General features: G+C 40.7%; 1 protein-coding gene across 5 annotated transcripts in view; it reads left to right on the plus strand.

Annotated features, from left to right (window-relative positions):
* Positions 1–933: 933 nt before the first annotated feature.
* Positions 934–17,140, plus strand: part of TMEM250 (transmembrane protein 250) — a 111,430-nt gene continuing 95,223 nt past the window's right edge. For all 5 annotated transcript variants that reach the window (XR_008598191.1, XR_008598192.1, XR_008598193.1 and 2 more), the window contains exon 1: positions 934–1,054. Coding sequence is in view for 1 of the 5 variants with exons in the window: in XM_054997391.1 (XP_054853366.1) it covers positions 1,009–1,054 (46 nt within the window). In the remaining 4 variants the exon portion in view is untranslated. The remainder of the gene's footprint in view (positions 1,055–17,140) is intronic.

The following is a 17,140-nucleotide window of genomic DNA, read 5'->3' on the forward strand; positions in this document are numbered from 1 at the left end:
ACAGCCAGACGCTTTTAATTGCTTCTATGGACATATATATGCTTTAGTTACGATTTCTCAATAAAAAATCTTGACTCAAGAGAGCTTGGATTTCTTGCTGCAAGGGGGGAGTCAGCTTCAATGTATCCTGTTTTCCATAAACTGACAACTGTTTTCTATGCAATTTTGGTGCCATTAAGTGCGAAAACCATTCCCCCAAAGAGCCTGGAAGTTCTCATTGCAAAAAAGAGGCCAAAACTCAGTATAACAAAAAATAATAATAATGAATTCGATCTGAGCTGGCAATGCTCCATCTGGAAAAAATATAATGGTACATAGATCCTCCAGAAACTCCTGATCCAAAACTGAAACAGGATTTTTTTTAGTGCATTGTTCTACACTTCCTCCAAGAAACTCAAGGTACTGTATATATGTTTCCCTCTTCCCTTTAACCTGAGGTGGTCCAAGAGCAGAATGTAGATTTGAAACCAGGCTGGCATTGAGAAAGCCAGTCTGTGACTGGCAGATATAGCTGCCAAACAGAGTGCGTAGAACCTATCCACCTGAGGCAGTCTTAGGAAAGGCCCCTTGAAGAAAAACCCTATGACACAATGTAATTATTTTAAATGTGTCTGTGTGTCTTTAAATGCTTGGTGTGGTACAGATGAAGAGTGGGGATGAAAGAGAGGGATGAGTGAGATTGTTATGTATTGCTTGAGTAGAACGAAGGCTCCCGAGGCCTACAAAGCTATTTTGGTGTCGGCACGGCCAGTCAGAACTGTTGCTTTGTAGTCTAATCACTGTGTTCAGAAGTAGATACTTGTATATAGTTCATGCAAACGAAGGATTCTAGCTGCTTACATTGTATTGGTTGGTGTAAAAGTGGGAGTGGTTTCTACAAGTATAAATTGGTTACTGTTGAGCCTGAGTCTCCAGTCCGTCTTGTTAGCTTTGCTCTACAGCTAACAGGTTACCATGCGAGGGGGGGGGGGTCTTTAACATGTCTCCAACTGAATCAGAGTTTCCCAAATGAGAAGAGAGCAAGGATACACCACAGACCTGGACATAAATTTTAGTAAGTTTTATTTGAATCATTCTGCATAGGTTACATAGACTCTAAGTATCATGATACAGCATGGTCTTAGCATTGCAATAGCTTGATCATCAATACAGCAAGAATAAGACATAGTGAATCATCTTACCAATCCTGGAGATGTCCCAGAGATTCTCGTTGATGGAAAGAATGGGTGAGCACCTTACCCGACCTGCAAGGAAAAGGAGAAAGCCAGCAAGGAGGTGTTCCTTCCTTTCTCTCCTCCTAGCTTCTTAGACTCCATGGTTTTCTTGCTCATTTTTATACTGTTTTGGCTCACATCAACCCATTCAAATTCACCAATGAGATTCCTCAGAGTCATTCCTGGCATTGGAAATCACCTAAAAATTGCAGCATTTGCAGATTTTGCGCTGAGATCATGATATATGGATATATGCATGCATGTGTATATGTTTTCCAGTAATGCAATCATGTAATTAGTGTCAGCGTGATGTTACAGCCAAGACAGTGTCTCTAAGTGTCTCTGAATGGTTTGAGCTGAGTCTGAAATCGGTCAGTCAGTGATTCTTTTCCTAAAACCAAAAGCTTTTTAAAAGAATCTCTCTTGCTGTGGATTTTCCTCATGTTCCTTTCTTTAATTGTGTTCCCATGATTGTTAGTGTGTGCATAGTGTCTTCCTTCTTTGGACATAAGAATAGATGTATGAATTACTGTGTTTTAACGTCTTTGAATCTTAAAAGAGAGAAAAGTTATCCGTTTAAAGTAAACCTCTGAGTTTTTGGTCTGTCAGCCCCTCCTTTTCTGCTAGGTTTCTGTGACACTGAGCGTGATCAGGTTCTGGCCGACTGACAAGATACTGACCTGCTATCGATTTTTGCTTCTGTACACTGGCTAATGCAAACAGCAAAAGCAAACACTTCGTCCTTTCCCGTTCAGAATATGTCATATTGGAATTCGTCCCAAATGAGCATAGCTGTGTGTGTCAAGTAAAATAGTCTGGTGCTTTCCATACTTAAAATGGATTCCAGGATCTTAGAAAATAGGCCGGTTTCACTTATACAGGAATACAACAGTCTGCTTCCAGTCTCCAATAGAGATGTTTAAAGAGCTGTTAATCTCAATATACAATAGAGATAATTGACTGATGACTGAGAGTGTGGGCGGAGTGAATGCAGTTTTCAGTTACTGAGCACAAAGAGAACTTTTAGTCAGGGCAAGAGAGGCAAGCTGTGTGCAGCTTAAGAGTGTCTATGAATTTCTAAAAGAAATATAACCTGTGTGGTAGCCTGAACTGTGTATGTTTGTGAAAGAATATTCAGTCAGGACAAGGGAGGCAAACTGTGAGTGCACCTGAGAGAAAGTCTTATGTGCATTTGAGTGAGAAGTTGATATCTGAAGCAGGCCAACTGTGTGGGCCGCCTGAGAGAAGATCTGAGTGACTCTGTCTATGAAAAGAAACTTTAAGAACAAATAACACTCTTTTGAAACCATCAAGCTTAAGAAATAATATGAAACCGATATGCTTATTGTAAAAATAAAAGGGTTTTTTTCCCAACCCAGAGCATCTGTTATTCCCATATCCCATTCCTATCCTTAGGGCCACCATGCAGCTTCTGTAATGGCGCAGAGATCTTGGGTTGGAATGAGCATCTGATCTCAACCCTGGAACCAATCCAGAGTCCCTTTTTAAAAGAGGATTCCAGCTTTGCCTCGTGGCACTCCAGTGGCTTTAGCGCGGGCTGAACATCAGCTATTATCGTCTATCAGAGCCTGTTTGCACTTTGCCTTAATTAGATTATGGAGAAAATAAAGGAATCATTCCACTAATCTGCTCTTAAGGCAAACCAATGCACTGCCGTACTCAGGTGCTGCTTGCACAGCTGGCTTTAACAATATCCTCCCTCGTTTTCCCTGGTGGACGACTTCCAGGGTGTCCCCTTGCCTGGTCTCAATATACGAGACTGGATCTTTAAGAGGCATCGGACAGAAGTAAAACTCTTTGTTCCAAATCTTCTCCCAGTTGTTCAAGAGAGCCCAGGGCAGAGTCTCTTATTCGACCAAACTCACCTTTCCTAGACTTAGAATGGCTTTAACTTCTCTGAGGTTTCGAATCAAGCCCTCGGCCACTTTAGATGGTCATTATACACAAATGCCAATTGCTGCCCATTTTTTGTATTTGTAGAGCTTCAGTCCTTGAAGATCTTCCACACTATATTTTGTTCTGTCCTTTGGATACAGAGCCCAGAAATACCTTTCTTGGTGGAATCTTTAGAAACATTTATTCTTCTCCTGTGGTGGAAAAACTGACCCTCTTTCTTTCTGATTTGGAGCCATACATATCTTATAGATTAGCACAGTTTGCCCTGACAGCTAAGAAAATCTGGGTGCGAAATGCGCTTAATGGTTGAGATGCCTTCACCCGTGTGTAATGAAGGTGCGAATATGCTTCAATGTACTTTAATGTGTTTTTAGCATTATCTTTTATTATTGATGTTTTACTTCTGTTTTATTTCCTTAATTGTGCTGGCCTTCGGCTATGTGCAATAAGCATTATTCTGATTCTGATTCCGAAATTACAGTAGTTTCCCCACATACCCACATTTCTGTCCTCAGACGCTCTCACTCAAGGTAATTAACAAACTTAGAAGATGTAAGGAAATGAACATTTGCACTTGATATAGAGAGATTTCATGCTTGAAGGCACAAGTGAAAAGTTGCCATGCAATCATTCTACTAACTGACAGTTTACTATTTATGAATTTATGTATAAGAGGAAGAAATACAAAGGATTCAAGTTTCAATTTTGGTGAAAAATTTTATGTTCAAAATATGAATTCTATCACTAAAGCACCCAAAAGTTGTTTTTCAATAGTCTGTAGCATTGATAAAAGATTGCAGGAAACCATTGCTTCACACACACACCTGTGTGTACAACGTATGCCAAAACAAATACACATTTATACGGCATATTATTGGAGGAATCCATGCTCAGATACACCTTGAGCCAATTTGCAGAGAATACACAAGAAACTGCTATTTTTACTTCAATATTACAAATATATGATGGTCAAGAACACATCTGTGAAAAAATTAATTTTGAAGGTTAATGGACCATGTTATTTTAAGGCAGATCTGACCATAAACTGATCCTTAAAAACTAGCAGATGTTTTAGGACAAAGTCTATAATCCTGACAAAGAATTTAGGGTTACTTAAAAATGTTGATCTCCTTAAGAAAGCAATCATGCTTTGAGGGCATATTGCTTGTCAAACCAGGATAAAAAGGCAAGATCTGGGTCCAGTAGCAACTTAAAGACCAACTAGGTTTCCAAGGTAGGAGCTTTTGAGCTTGGACCCAGACCTTACTCTGCAGGCCAACATGGCTACCCATCAGAAACTATTTTCAAAGATAAAAGGGGGTAGCAGGACCCACTTGACTGAGGACCAATTTATTTTTTACATTATTTCCAAAAGTTTCCAGAAGTGATATTCTTGAATTATGAACTGGACATTAAATGGATTTGCAGGCATTTTGAAACAGCCAAGAGAGGATCATTATCATCCTGGTTTCAACTGGAAAGTGTTACTAGCCCTCATGCTTGGTTGGAAAAAGAAACTAGGGAGGTTCAATCCCTCACCAGTTCTGCTCACATCTTGTTCACCAGCCACAATCAAGGACCTGTTTTTTTCAGTTTGTATGGTTGTATGGTTGATTTGTTCATCAATATTTGGTAGGTTGCTTCACCATATTCTCTCACTTCTCTTCCTAATCATGTAGTACATCACAATTGGCTTTTTGTGCATATGCACAAAGCCTGATCAAATTCTACTACCGCCTTACCTTTGCTGCATAAATGCCCAGCTCAGCAAGCAATTTTTTAAATGGACAATCAAATCACTCACAAATAATATAAATCAGTCATAAATGAATTCTGTGTTTCAATAAAATCTTACCCTTTGGAATTCGCCTAATTAGGCCTTAGTGACACTTATGGCTGCCGATCAGTTTGAATTAGCATAAACAATTTTGCAAAAACCTAATGCAAACCAGTTCAACAAGTATTCAAGGTTGTTCGGCACAAACCAAACAGATTGGGTGATCAACTCGCATCAGATCAACACATTCAAATGCAGTAGGTTTGACAGTCAAACACATTCATGGCAAAATTTGCAGCATTCCTAAGAGAAAATGGTTTTCAAATGTACCTCTTCCATGCTACCAGATATAACCTCTATGATTTGACTTTGTTCTGAGAGTGCACAGTTCTACCGAGCTCTAAAAAACTTGCCTCAGGAGCAGGGCCCCAACTTACATGAACGAATGAACGAATTTATTTGCAGTCAGAGACCATAACAATGGCAATATATCCTTAGCAATCAATAGAATAGTTAAATCCAGCGTTAAAAATGTAAAGGGCATAGAAAAATACATTTACAGTAACATTTAAAATCTTATCTTAAAAAGTATATAGTTCTCTAGGAACAGAAGTGATTCTAATATTTAAAACATTGACATTAAAATAGTTAAAATCGTAAAAAGAGCAGGACAGACTATGTATGGCCATACTTCTTATTATAGAATTTAACCAAATGGAGACAGAATTTGGCTATTTGCCTGGGTATCATTGGATTTTCATCAATTAGGAGTTTCTCCAGGCAGGCCTTATTTGCCTCTGCAATTGGTGTGTCTAAGAGTGGGGGAATAAACTTGTCCCTATAGACTTGATGGAAAGGACAGTGAAAGAACATATGAATAAGTGATTCCACTTCACCAATGGAACAACGGCAGCATCTGTCCTCGTATGGGATCTTCCTATATTTCCCTTCGATGACCATTGAGGGGATTTCACATTGGGCCAGGGTGAAAGCTCTTCTATAAGATGGGACATCCAAGTGAGTGACATATCTGGCCATACCCATAACATATCTAGATTCCCTAGGGGCCATAAAATGAGAAGATTGAGCTAAATCTCGTTGGCGCTCTATGTCTCTCACCCTTTGTTTAATAATACCTTTTGCCTGGGCACTGCCCTGAGTCAACAGGTCATCAGGCCATTCTTTCTAGGTTGCTCTTAACCATCCGCATCCACCTAGGCTGGTAAGGATCTTGGTTTATTAGAGGGAGAAGGCCTTTTTGATTGCTATATATCTTGAGCCACTGATAAACAGAGGATAGCAATATTCTGGCTTCAATTCTCATTTCGCCTGTTTCTAGCCGTAGGAGGGCATTTGGCACTCCTGGGGGTACCTGTAAGATGGCAGAGATGGCCAAATTAATACCATATAGGAGTTGCGCAAGGACTTTAGCTTGATACAGCTTCAGTGCTGCCGGGACATATAAGCCCCTCCAGGGCTTTTTTTCAGCAGGAACATGGTGGAATTGAATTCCGGCACCTCTTGAAAATGGTCACATGGCCTGTTGCCCTGCCCCCTGATCTCCAGACAGAAGGGAGTTTGGATTGCCCTCCACGCAGGAACGTGGAGGGCAATCTAAACTCTCCTCTGTCTGGAGATGTTCAGGGGGCGGGGCCACCGGCCATGTGACCATTTTCACCAAAGGCAATTTGAACTTTTAAAAACTCCCTCCTCGTTCCAGCTGACCCATCATTGTGGGGTCCTGAGTTCCACCACTGAGTTCCACCACCTCTTTTCCCAGAAAAAAAGCCCTGAGCCCCTCTTAGATAAAAAAATCTCAAAATAGCATGCACTGCCCTGTCAGCTCTCTCCACCATCAGATTGCAGTGTGCTGTATTAACCCCCGAATCCTGTGTAACCACCCCCAGGTAGATAAATTTATTTGCTTGTTGAATTTCATTCCCTTTCATCATCCAGGATCTCTTCTTGGGGTGTCTGCCAAATGCCATCACCTTTGTTTTATCAAAGTTGATTGTTAGGTGTTCTTTGTCGCAGTATGTTGTGAATCTATCTAGCGCCCTTCGAAGTCCTAATGGGGTCCTGGATAATAGGGCTGCATCATCTGCATAGAGCAGAACTGGTAAATGGTGTGAAGCAAGCTTCGGCAGGTGGAAATTGAGGTCAGTCATATATTTCACCATGTCACTGATGAAATAGTTAAATAACATGGGGGCCAATAGGCAGCCCTGCCTGATTCCCTTAAAGTTTTTTATTGCTCCAGTGAGTAGTCCCTGCCGGTTACATCTCGCTCTAAGGTATGATTCCTCATGCAGGGCACGGATGAGAAACAACAATCTTTTATCTGTGCTAGAGCCGTCTAGTTTTTGCCACAATCTCTGTCTAGAGATAGAATCAAAAGCTGCCTTCAGATCAATGAAGGCAGCATATAGAGAAGCTGGACCTTTAGCAGAATATTTTTCAATCAACTGTTGAAGTGCCAAGCAGCGCTCAACTGTCCACCTCCCTACCCTAAAACCTGCCTGTTCCTGTGGTATGATTTCTTCCTGTTCTAACCATATTTCAAGTTTATCTAAAAGGTGCCTTGTGTATATTTTACTGATGATGCCTAAAAGACTTATGGGCCTGTAGTTTGCTGGATCATTTTTGTTGCCCTTCTTAAATATAGGGACCACAATAGCAGTCCCCCACTGCTTTGGAATCCGACCAGTTTGGTCTATATACGTAAACAGGGTTACAAGAAACTGCGCCCACCAATCTACATTCTCTTTTAATGCTTCAGGAGGTATTCCATCCATACCTGGGGCCTTCCCATTTTTTAAACGGGAGATGTGGGCTCTTACTTCTAGGGGGCTGACAGGAGGCCATGCCGGAAAGTTCTCTATGCTTCCAGAGAAGGCAGGCTGACTATGGTCATCATAAAGAATCTGAAAAATATGGTCCAGTTTTCAGCAGAAATATGCATATCCAACTGTGAGGAGGGCATCTTGGGCCTCCTATCGTTAGTAAGTTTCCAAAATAGGGCAGAATTATTGTGTTTTACTGCCTGAATAAGTTCCTCCCATAAATTCAGAGTATGCTCTTTCTTCTTCCGTTGTATAATCTGCTTATAGTTTTTTTTCTAATTTAGTAGAGCTAATTGTGCCTCTGATCTCCTTTCCAAAGCATCACTCAAGGAGAGCAAACTTACATGAAACATCTTGACTTTAGTTTAATATGAACAAATGCCACACAACTTTGCTTGAAAATACATGTTTTCAGTATGAAAACTGAAATGTGCAGAAATTCCAGTCAGCAGTGTGTGTCTTCAATGGTCCAATGAATTCTGGCATTGGTACTATTTGACCGTGAAAAGCAGTTGCAAGAGCAGGGACAGGTTCAGGATGGGATGATGGAAGGGGGATTCAGTTCTCTCCCTCACGCCATTCCCTAAGTCAAAAATACCCCAGTCCCACGGCTTTATTTTATTTTTATATAATCTATACCCCTCCTTTCTGCCCTCATAAGCCACTAAAGCAGCTAACAAATTAAAACATACATGTATACACGTATACATACTAAAATCATTTGGGGCTCTAAGCCGCACAAGGTGCCTTATCCCCACTGCCCCCCCGCCATTTTTAATGAGGAAGAAGTACGCTCCTTTCCACTGAACTGTTGCCTGTTCAATGAAGCCTTCCCCGCCCACCCCCAGCCCCAACACCCATAGCTGCTTTTTAGTGCCAGATAAAATACGTGGAGTTCTAGTCATGAAACTCAAACATCTTGTAAAGTTTGGCCCTGAAATTCAAACACAGATATTGATGTACGTTCTGTCTCTCACCCTGGAAAACAATGCATTAAAATATATCTAAATATATAATTAAAACTGAATAGTGTAAAATTGAATGAATATGGCAGATAGAAAAAACAGACGGCTACAACAGTATCAGTAATTCCTTCTTGAGATTCTGTCATGAAATAAATAAACCTCTTCCAAGTGTTTGGCCTGCTTGGGCAAGCCACAGCCGAAGAGGCTGGCACAGAGATGCTGAGGGTGGGGGGTGATGCTCAGCCCGTCTGCAGCTGCCTTACCAGGTACGCCCCTGCCCACTTCCTTAATTCCTTCTCTTCCTCCAAACCACGAGGGCTGAGATTCTCCAGCCAGTGAGTGCCTGCATGCCCATCTTTGCTCTGTTTCCCTGGAAGGCCAGCCTGACCTCAGGTGCTGGGTGCTTCGTGGGCACAAACCTTTCTTCGAAAAGGAACCATCTGGCAAAGCTGGCACAATGTTCATAGTTCTTTCCTGGCCGTATTCAATTGTACCAGGTCGTGTAAATCAATGCAAAGAATCGTCCAATTCCCCAGGGCAGAGGAGTGGAGGGGGCTTGTTGCTGAATATTAAAAGAACACGAGCTCTTTTGGGTGTTTAATTTAAAACTTTAATTAAAAGCCATAGGAGCTTTATTAGACCTGGTAATTGATTTAATTTTTTCCTACACTGCAGTTAAATGATTTAGTCTTCAGAGGCAGGCAAGCCAATACTATGTTAGCGAATGCTGTGCCAGGCTAATACCACCATAACAAAATCACAATCCTATGAGCTCCTGGCAGCGATCCAGAGAGCATCAGAATAGCTGTGTAAAGAAGAGGCACTGGAGGAACCCAAGATGACCCCGGCAGCTTCTTCATCACTCACGACCTCTTCCCAGAACAGTGGTAATCTGCCTTGAGTCTCAGCGAGAAAGGTGGACTCGAAACAAAGTAAATAAAATAGCACTAATCAATGGCACAGAAACCAAGAAGATGCCACACACACCCTACTTGACATGCACACTGTGCCAGTGCACTGACCCAAAAAATCCTTCTCAGGATGTCCATTGAAAGGACTAGGGGAGCATGAAGAAGGAATGGAGGGCAGCTGCAGAAGATAGTTCATGCGACTCGATGTTCTCCGGAGAAGTTGGTTCTGGACTGACTGCTGCCACTAAGTGCTCTTCCACTCCTCATGCCCCAGCCCAAACATAGTGTCAGGTGCTCAGGATCACCTGTCATATTCAATACCCCCCTGCAGCTGAAGCTGATGCTGTTGGGGTATTTCGGTTATTTGAACCCGGGGTGGGAGACTGGGAACAGGAGGTGTTTGTTCCTGTTGTAATCTCTCCCCAGTCTGGGAGCCTGCTTGACCTTGAGCAGTCCATGAATCACACAGCCTGTTTTTTTGAATGCAGAGTTAGAGGAGTGTTAGGAGAAAGAGGGAGGGGAATTAGGAGTAGCCTTGGGGAACCTATATCTGCATAATACTTGTCTGTAGCCGCCAGTCCTAGCAAAGATGGCCTAAGGGTATGATACCAGCATTTTATCATTAACGAACTTTTACTGATGAAGTGAGGTCTCTTGAGAGTTGTCAGGCATCCTTATGCATAGCTTCTGTGATGTTTAAGTCACTAAGACAATACTCGCCTAGCCATCGTAGGGTTGCCTGGGCACTCTCTCTGTGGCAATTGTTTGTTCTCTTGCATATGCCATGACTTCGATTCTTCAAAGAAATATGGATCGTGCTTTGGCCAGCTGTAGCATAAATGAAGCAGAGTGCCCAGTGATCACCCACCATTTCTTTCACTGGTACCGGGTGGGAGACTGCTAGGATCTGATAATTGTTGGCTTGCAGAAAAACCCCTTTCTGTGCGATTCATACTTTATTCTTTGCTCCCTGTACAGAAAACACAAAGAGAAAACACGGAGGGCCTCTGTAGTTTAATGGAGGGTTGTTAAGCCAGTTCAGTTTCTCCATATCAAAGCGGGAGACGCTCTGCAGTCAGCCATGTTGAGTGTTCTTGAGCGCCTTCCTCTTTTCTTGAAAGGACTTCTGGACGAGGAGTGATGTCCTGCTTGAGGACCCAGGTTTCGATGCCCTAGAAAGCGCATGCACACACACACACACACACACACACACACACACACACACCATGCGACTTCCATGTGTGGAGCTCTTTGCCCTTTGCAACAACAGGGGAAAGCATTTTCTTCTGAGGATTCCTGGCCCATGCCTGCTTGCTGGTTGCTGCCTTCCTGAAAGCCTTTCTGCCAGGGCTGGCCAAGGATTTTTGGCACCTAAGGTGAACTTTATTTTGTTTATTTATTTATTTTATTTATGTCATTTATAGTTGGCCTTTCTCACTGACAGCCAAGCTACAAGTGACGAATTACACTTGCCGGGCAAGTGAACAGACTCACGTGTATTCCTCCACTTGATCAAGTGAAGCGCAAGTGAATGGCAAATGAACGGGGGGATACACGTGAGCCTGTTCGCTTGCCAGGCAAGTGTCATTCGTCACTTGTAGCTTGGCTCTGAGACTCAAAGCGGATTACACGGTGTGAGATTAGTACAGTTAATTGCAGGGACATTTCCATAAACAATGCCATAGGGTAAATAAACACAATTTTACAAAGACATAACATTAGTAAGAATCCAATACAGAGTTGAAGATATGCTGAAACAGAACATAAGCAATTAAAGGGCTGACATTAGACCACATGAAGCACAAGTAGCTCATAGGAGCACATATACAAGACAACAGGTGGTACGTAAGGCAACATAGTGGGTGAAGTCTATGATCCTTACCTCATTAGCAAAGCATCTGAGAGGCCCTCCTTGCAATACAAAAGCCTCTTTGAATAATTTGGTTTTGCATCATTTGCAGAAAGCTAGGAGGGTGGGGGCTCTCCTGACCTCCTCAGGCAGGCCGTTCCACAGGGTAGGGGCCACCACAGAGAAAGCCCGTGTGCGGGCTGCTGTTGATTTCGCCCATGCGCAGGGTGGCACACGCAGGAGACCCTGTTCAGATGAGAGAAGCTGATGTGGAGGAACATAGGGAGGGAGGCGGTCCCGTAGGTATGCCGGGCCAAGGCCATGAAGAGCTTTGTATGTGATAACCAAAACCTTGAACTGAACACAGTACCTGATAGGTAGACAATGGAGTGACTGCAGAATGGGGGTGATGTTCGTGCTTCTGCTCGCTCCTGATAGCAGTTGAGCTGCAGCATTTTGCACTAATTGGAGCCTCCTAGTTAGCTTTGATGGGAAACCTACGTATAGTGCATAACTTCATTGCTCCTCCACACCCGCCATGAGGAAGTCACTGCCCACCCTCCTCCTCCCACACCACAGGGAAGTAACCACCCCCACCCCCCAATCACGCTGTCCTCAGTGGGGCCAGGGCTGTGACTTGCCATGGCACCACACCACCCAACAGGGGCAAAGATGGGTCTTGGAAAAGGGTCCTAGCCCACCCCAGCCCTCTCATAGAGGAGGGAGGAGAGAAGGAGTCGGCTCAGTACAGGCTGGCCACTAGGGTTGGGGGCTCCACCAGGCAGTGCTGCTAGCTGCAGCAGACCCTGATGCTGTGGGAGGGCAGGGTGCCAACAGGGCTCATTTGTATGCCCTAACACCTTGGTGCCAACCCTGTCTTTCCCTCTCTTCTTGTTCCTGCTCTAGTGAGACAGGAGCAGCAGGGGTGGGGATTCTGGGTCTGCACACCACCACTCTACTATGGATTAACAGGCAGAGAGCAGATAGAGATGTTTTCAAAGTCCTGGGTTATGGATCAAAATACTCGGTTTATGCAACTATATCAAGCAAAAATCAAGACATTCACAGACACTTGCTCTGGGGAGCAAAGCTTTATTGGGACCAAAAAAGGGTAGAATATAAAAGGTTGCTTTATGAAATTCAGGAAAATTGAAAGGGGGAGTGTAAAAGAGGAACATGCAGATAACAACAACAACAACAACATTCGATTTATATACCACCCTTTAGGACAACTTAACACCCACTCAGAGCGGTTTACAAAGTGTGTTGTTGTTATCCCCACAACAATCACCCTTTGAGGAGGGTGTGTAATTACTCAGCATTTGGTATAAATTGAGGTCCAAAATGTTTTTCAGACTAAGGCGAAAAGATTTGGAGTAGAGCAGTCCTCATGTCTGAATTTGCAATCCTTGTTTGTTTGTTCCAACAGTATTATGTACATGAAAAATGTGGTTTATGAGAAGTGTATTATCGGTGTAGGTTACCAGTTATTATCATGAGTTTATGTTGTAACAGCAATAATAAGCACAAACAAGTTGTCATGGAATTATAAGTTTATTTATTATGTAATTGTATTTCATAGACAGTTGGGAAAGGCCGTGAAGAAGCGGTTTCGGCGAAACGGGAAAGACCGAGGCTGGCGAACCCGTTGCCAATCTCCCGCCGGGAGCTCCCTCCGGGGTAGCACGGCAGGACAACTTCACTGCATAATAATTTTGTGGGTTGAAAATTCACCCTGGAAATAAAAAGAATGAAGATGTGGATTCTTTAAGTGTATATTGTTTTGGAAATTTCTTGTCTGTGATACAAGAGGAATCGAAGAAATCAGGTCTGTTTGGACTGGTTGTCCCTCCCTTTTGGCATTTATACACAGACCTCCCCTTGACATATTGCATCCTACTGACCTGAGGTCAACAAAACAAAAATCCTAAAGCAAAGCTGATGGGATTTTTTCCCCTAGCATACCACTTCTGTTATCTCTAAAGTCCATGAAAATCCACTGGATAAGAATTTCTGTGCCCATCCCAGGGAGACATTGCCTCACCCCCTCTGCCCCCAACCCTGTGCTGCAAAGCAACATGCATTGATGCTTCTGTGTTCTGGGATTTTCAGGGGGCTGGCAAAGCTCATACCTGTCACCTGGGATGTGGGGATTACTTTTTTTTAATAGCTTTTTATTAGTTTTCTCATATAGGAATAGGGGAGGACAAAGAAAAATGTAGGGAGGGTATATCAAATATACATCATAGAGTCTGCTCAAGTTATAGTTCTACTTATCTATGTCCTTTCCACATGACATTTTATCAAACATAACTGTGATTATTAATAATACATTACAGTAGTGTCTTTATATAGTTACTACATTCAAGTCAGTATACTTATTTTTTATCCATTCATAGAATGGTGTCCATGGGGCTGCAAAATCTTCTTCTATTTGTCCTTTCATTAATGAAGTTAGTTTGTCCATTTCTGCATTTTCCATTATCTTCGCTATCTATTCTTCTTCTCGGGGTATTATTACTCTTTTCCAGAAGGATGCCAATAAAGTTCTTGCTGCTGTTACTCCATGAATTATAAAATATTTCTGATCTCTTCCGATTTATTCTGGTACACAATTTAACAAAAATATCTCAGGTTTAAAAGGGATTGTACATTGTAAAATTTGTTGTAACAGGTTATGCACCATTATCCAGAATTTGTGGACTTCTTTACATGTCCACCACATATGATAAAATGTTCCTGTGTGTTTCACACATTTCCAACACTTGTTTGACATATTTTTATACATTTTAGCTAGCCTATCTGGTGTCAAGTACCATCTATAAAACATCTTATACAGATATTCTTTGAAAGCAACTGATTTAGTTATTTTAATATTAACTTTCCATATCTTATTCCATTGCATCAAATCCAAATTATATCCTAAGTTTTATTACCATTTCGTTTTATATTCTTCTACTCCCTCATTTCTTTTTTCCAATTGCATTAAAAACACATACATCTTTTTTATCAGTTTCTCATCAGAATTACACAGCAAAGTTTCAAATACATTTTGTTCTAAGTAAAAGCCTCCCAGTTTTTTATCTTTGTTGTATCTGGACTTAATCTGAGCCCTTGCCCACCAATCTAAATTAAAGCCTTGTCTTTGGAGTTCTTCTTTTGATTTTAATACTCCTTTATCATCTAAAAGATCTCAGTATCTCATACTCTTATCTAGGGAAAATATCTTTGGTTGTGAGAATGCTTCTAAAGGTGAAACCCATTGTGGAACCTGCTTGTAAATTTCCGGTACAGTTTTTTCCCATATAGTCATAATAGATTTCCTAATCAAATGATTCTTGAAATATTTATGCCCTTTAGCTTTCCCATACCATAGAAAAGCGTGCCAACCTAGTTGCAAATCATGTCCTTCTAGGGCAAGAAATCTTTGATTTTCTAGTAAAATCTAATCTCTCATCCACACCAGGCAACATGCTTTATAGTATATTCTCCAGTCCGGTAGAGCAAAACCTGCATTATCTTTGAAATCTTGGAGTCTTTTGACAAACTTAATCCTTGGTTTCTTCCCTTGCCATATAAATTTAGATATTATCTTATTTAGTTCTTCAAAGAAAGTCTTATTGATACAAATCAGGATAGTTTGATATAAGACAATAATCCGTAGTAATATATACATTTTAATAGTTGCGATTCTTCCCAATAACAAAAGCTGTAATCCTTTCCATTTCTCTAAGTCATTTTTAATTTCTTGTAACAGTTTCATATAATTATCTTTCATTAGTAAACTACATTTAGCTGTTAAATAGACTCCTAAATATTTAACTTTCGCTGCAAGTTGAAATCCTGTCACTTCCGTGAATTCCATTTTTTGGGCCATTGTCATGTTCTTCATTATCACATTAGTTTTCTGGTAATTAATTTTCATTCCTGCCATCTCACCATACTCTTTAAGGCAATCCATTAATTCCTTTATTGATTCTAGAGGTTCTTCCACTATAAATAGTAAATTATCTGTGAATGCCTGTACTTTATATTTATGCCCTTTGATGGGTGCTCCCTTAATCACCATATTGCTCCTTATGTTCCTCATTAGTACTTCCAACATCAAAATAAATATTAATGGTGAGAGAGGGCAGCCTTGTCTCATTTTCAATCTCTATATTTTCAGTATAATCATCATTTATAATTATTTTTGCCTTCTGCTTTTTGTAAATGGCTTAAACCGCTTTTGTAAATTCCGTTCCAAATTCCATCTCCTTCATCTGCTCAATAAAAAAATTCCAATTAACATTGTCAAAGGCTTTTTCAGCGTCTAAAAATATCATGGCCATCTGCTTCTCTGGATGTTGTTCATAATATTCCAATAGATTTAAGGCAATTCTAATATTATTTCTCAGTTGTCTTTTGGGAAGAAATCCCATCTGATCTTGATGTATTATATCTATTAGTACTTTTTTCAATCTCGTAGCTAAAATTGTAGCAAAGATTTTATAGTCACAATTAAGCAACGATATAGGACGATAGTTCTTAAGTTCCTTCTATATGTATTAATGAGATTGTTGCTTCCATCCATATTTCCGGCAAGGATACCTCTTCTAAAACTGTACAGATCATATTTTTAAAGGGTAGGAGGATAGTATCTTCTAATGCTTTATAATATTCTGCTGGTAGCCCATCTGGGCCTGGAGTCTTCCCATTATTTTGTTTTTGTATAGCTTCCACTATTTCCATTGGCGTAATTGTATTCAACCACTTTCTTTTCTCTTCTGATAACTTTGGTAAATCTTGTTTTCCCAAATATTGTTTCTGCATTTCAATTCGTATTTCCAGCTTACCATATAATTTCTTATAAAAAGTTTCCACAATTTTTCTTAACTAATCTTTTTGTGTCTTTTCTTTTCTTTCTTCATCATATAAAGAATAAATAAATCTTTTCTCTTTTTCTTTTCTCAATTTATATGCCAACCACCTCCCTGATGTTCAAAGTGGTTTTGTTTAGCAAATTTAATCTTTTGTGCCATCAATCAGTAATAAATTTATTTGGTTTTGTAATGCCTTAATTTTACCTTTTAACGTTACATTTGAGAGCTCTTTTTTAAGTTCTTTTTCACTCTTCTCCAAACTTTCCACAATGTCTTTATATCGTTGTTGTTTCTCTCTTTTCCGTTTAGCTGCGTATCTTATTGCCAGTCCTCTAAAATATGCTTTACTTGCATCCCATGCAATATTCATGTGAGTTTCAGGTTTTATATTTTGTTGAAAATAATGTTTCATTTCTTCTTTAACATCTTGTAAACATGTTTTGTTCTTCAGCAACTGGACATTCAATCTCCATCTAAATTTTTTCGGCACTTCTGCAATTTTCACCATCAAGGGATTGTGATCAGCATAGGTTCTAGGCAGTATATCCACATCCTTAATCTCTTGCACAAGGGATACCGAAGTCCAACACATATCTATTCTGGACCAAGATTTGTGAGCATCTGAGTAAAACGTATAATCCCTTGCTGATGGATTTCTTACTCTCCAAGCATCAATCTGTTTATATTCTTCTATCAATCTAAGGAAGGATCTTGGAAGCAATCCTTTTGAGTTCTTGCTTTTCTTTGATGTTTTCCTATCCAAATCATGGTCAAACACTGCATTAAAATCTCCTGTTAAGTG

Source organism: Eublepharis macularius, chromosome 14 (assembly GCF_028583425.1).
Source record: "Eublepharis macularius isolate TG4126 chromosome 14, MPM_Emac_v1.0, whole genome shotgun sequence".
Classification (NCBI taxonomy): Eukaryota; Metazoa; Chordata; class Lepidosauria; order Squamata; family Eublepharidae; genus Eublepharis; species Eublepharis macularius.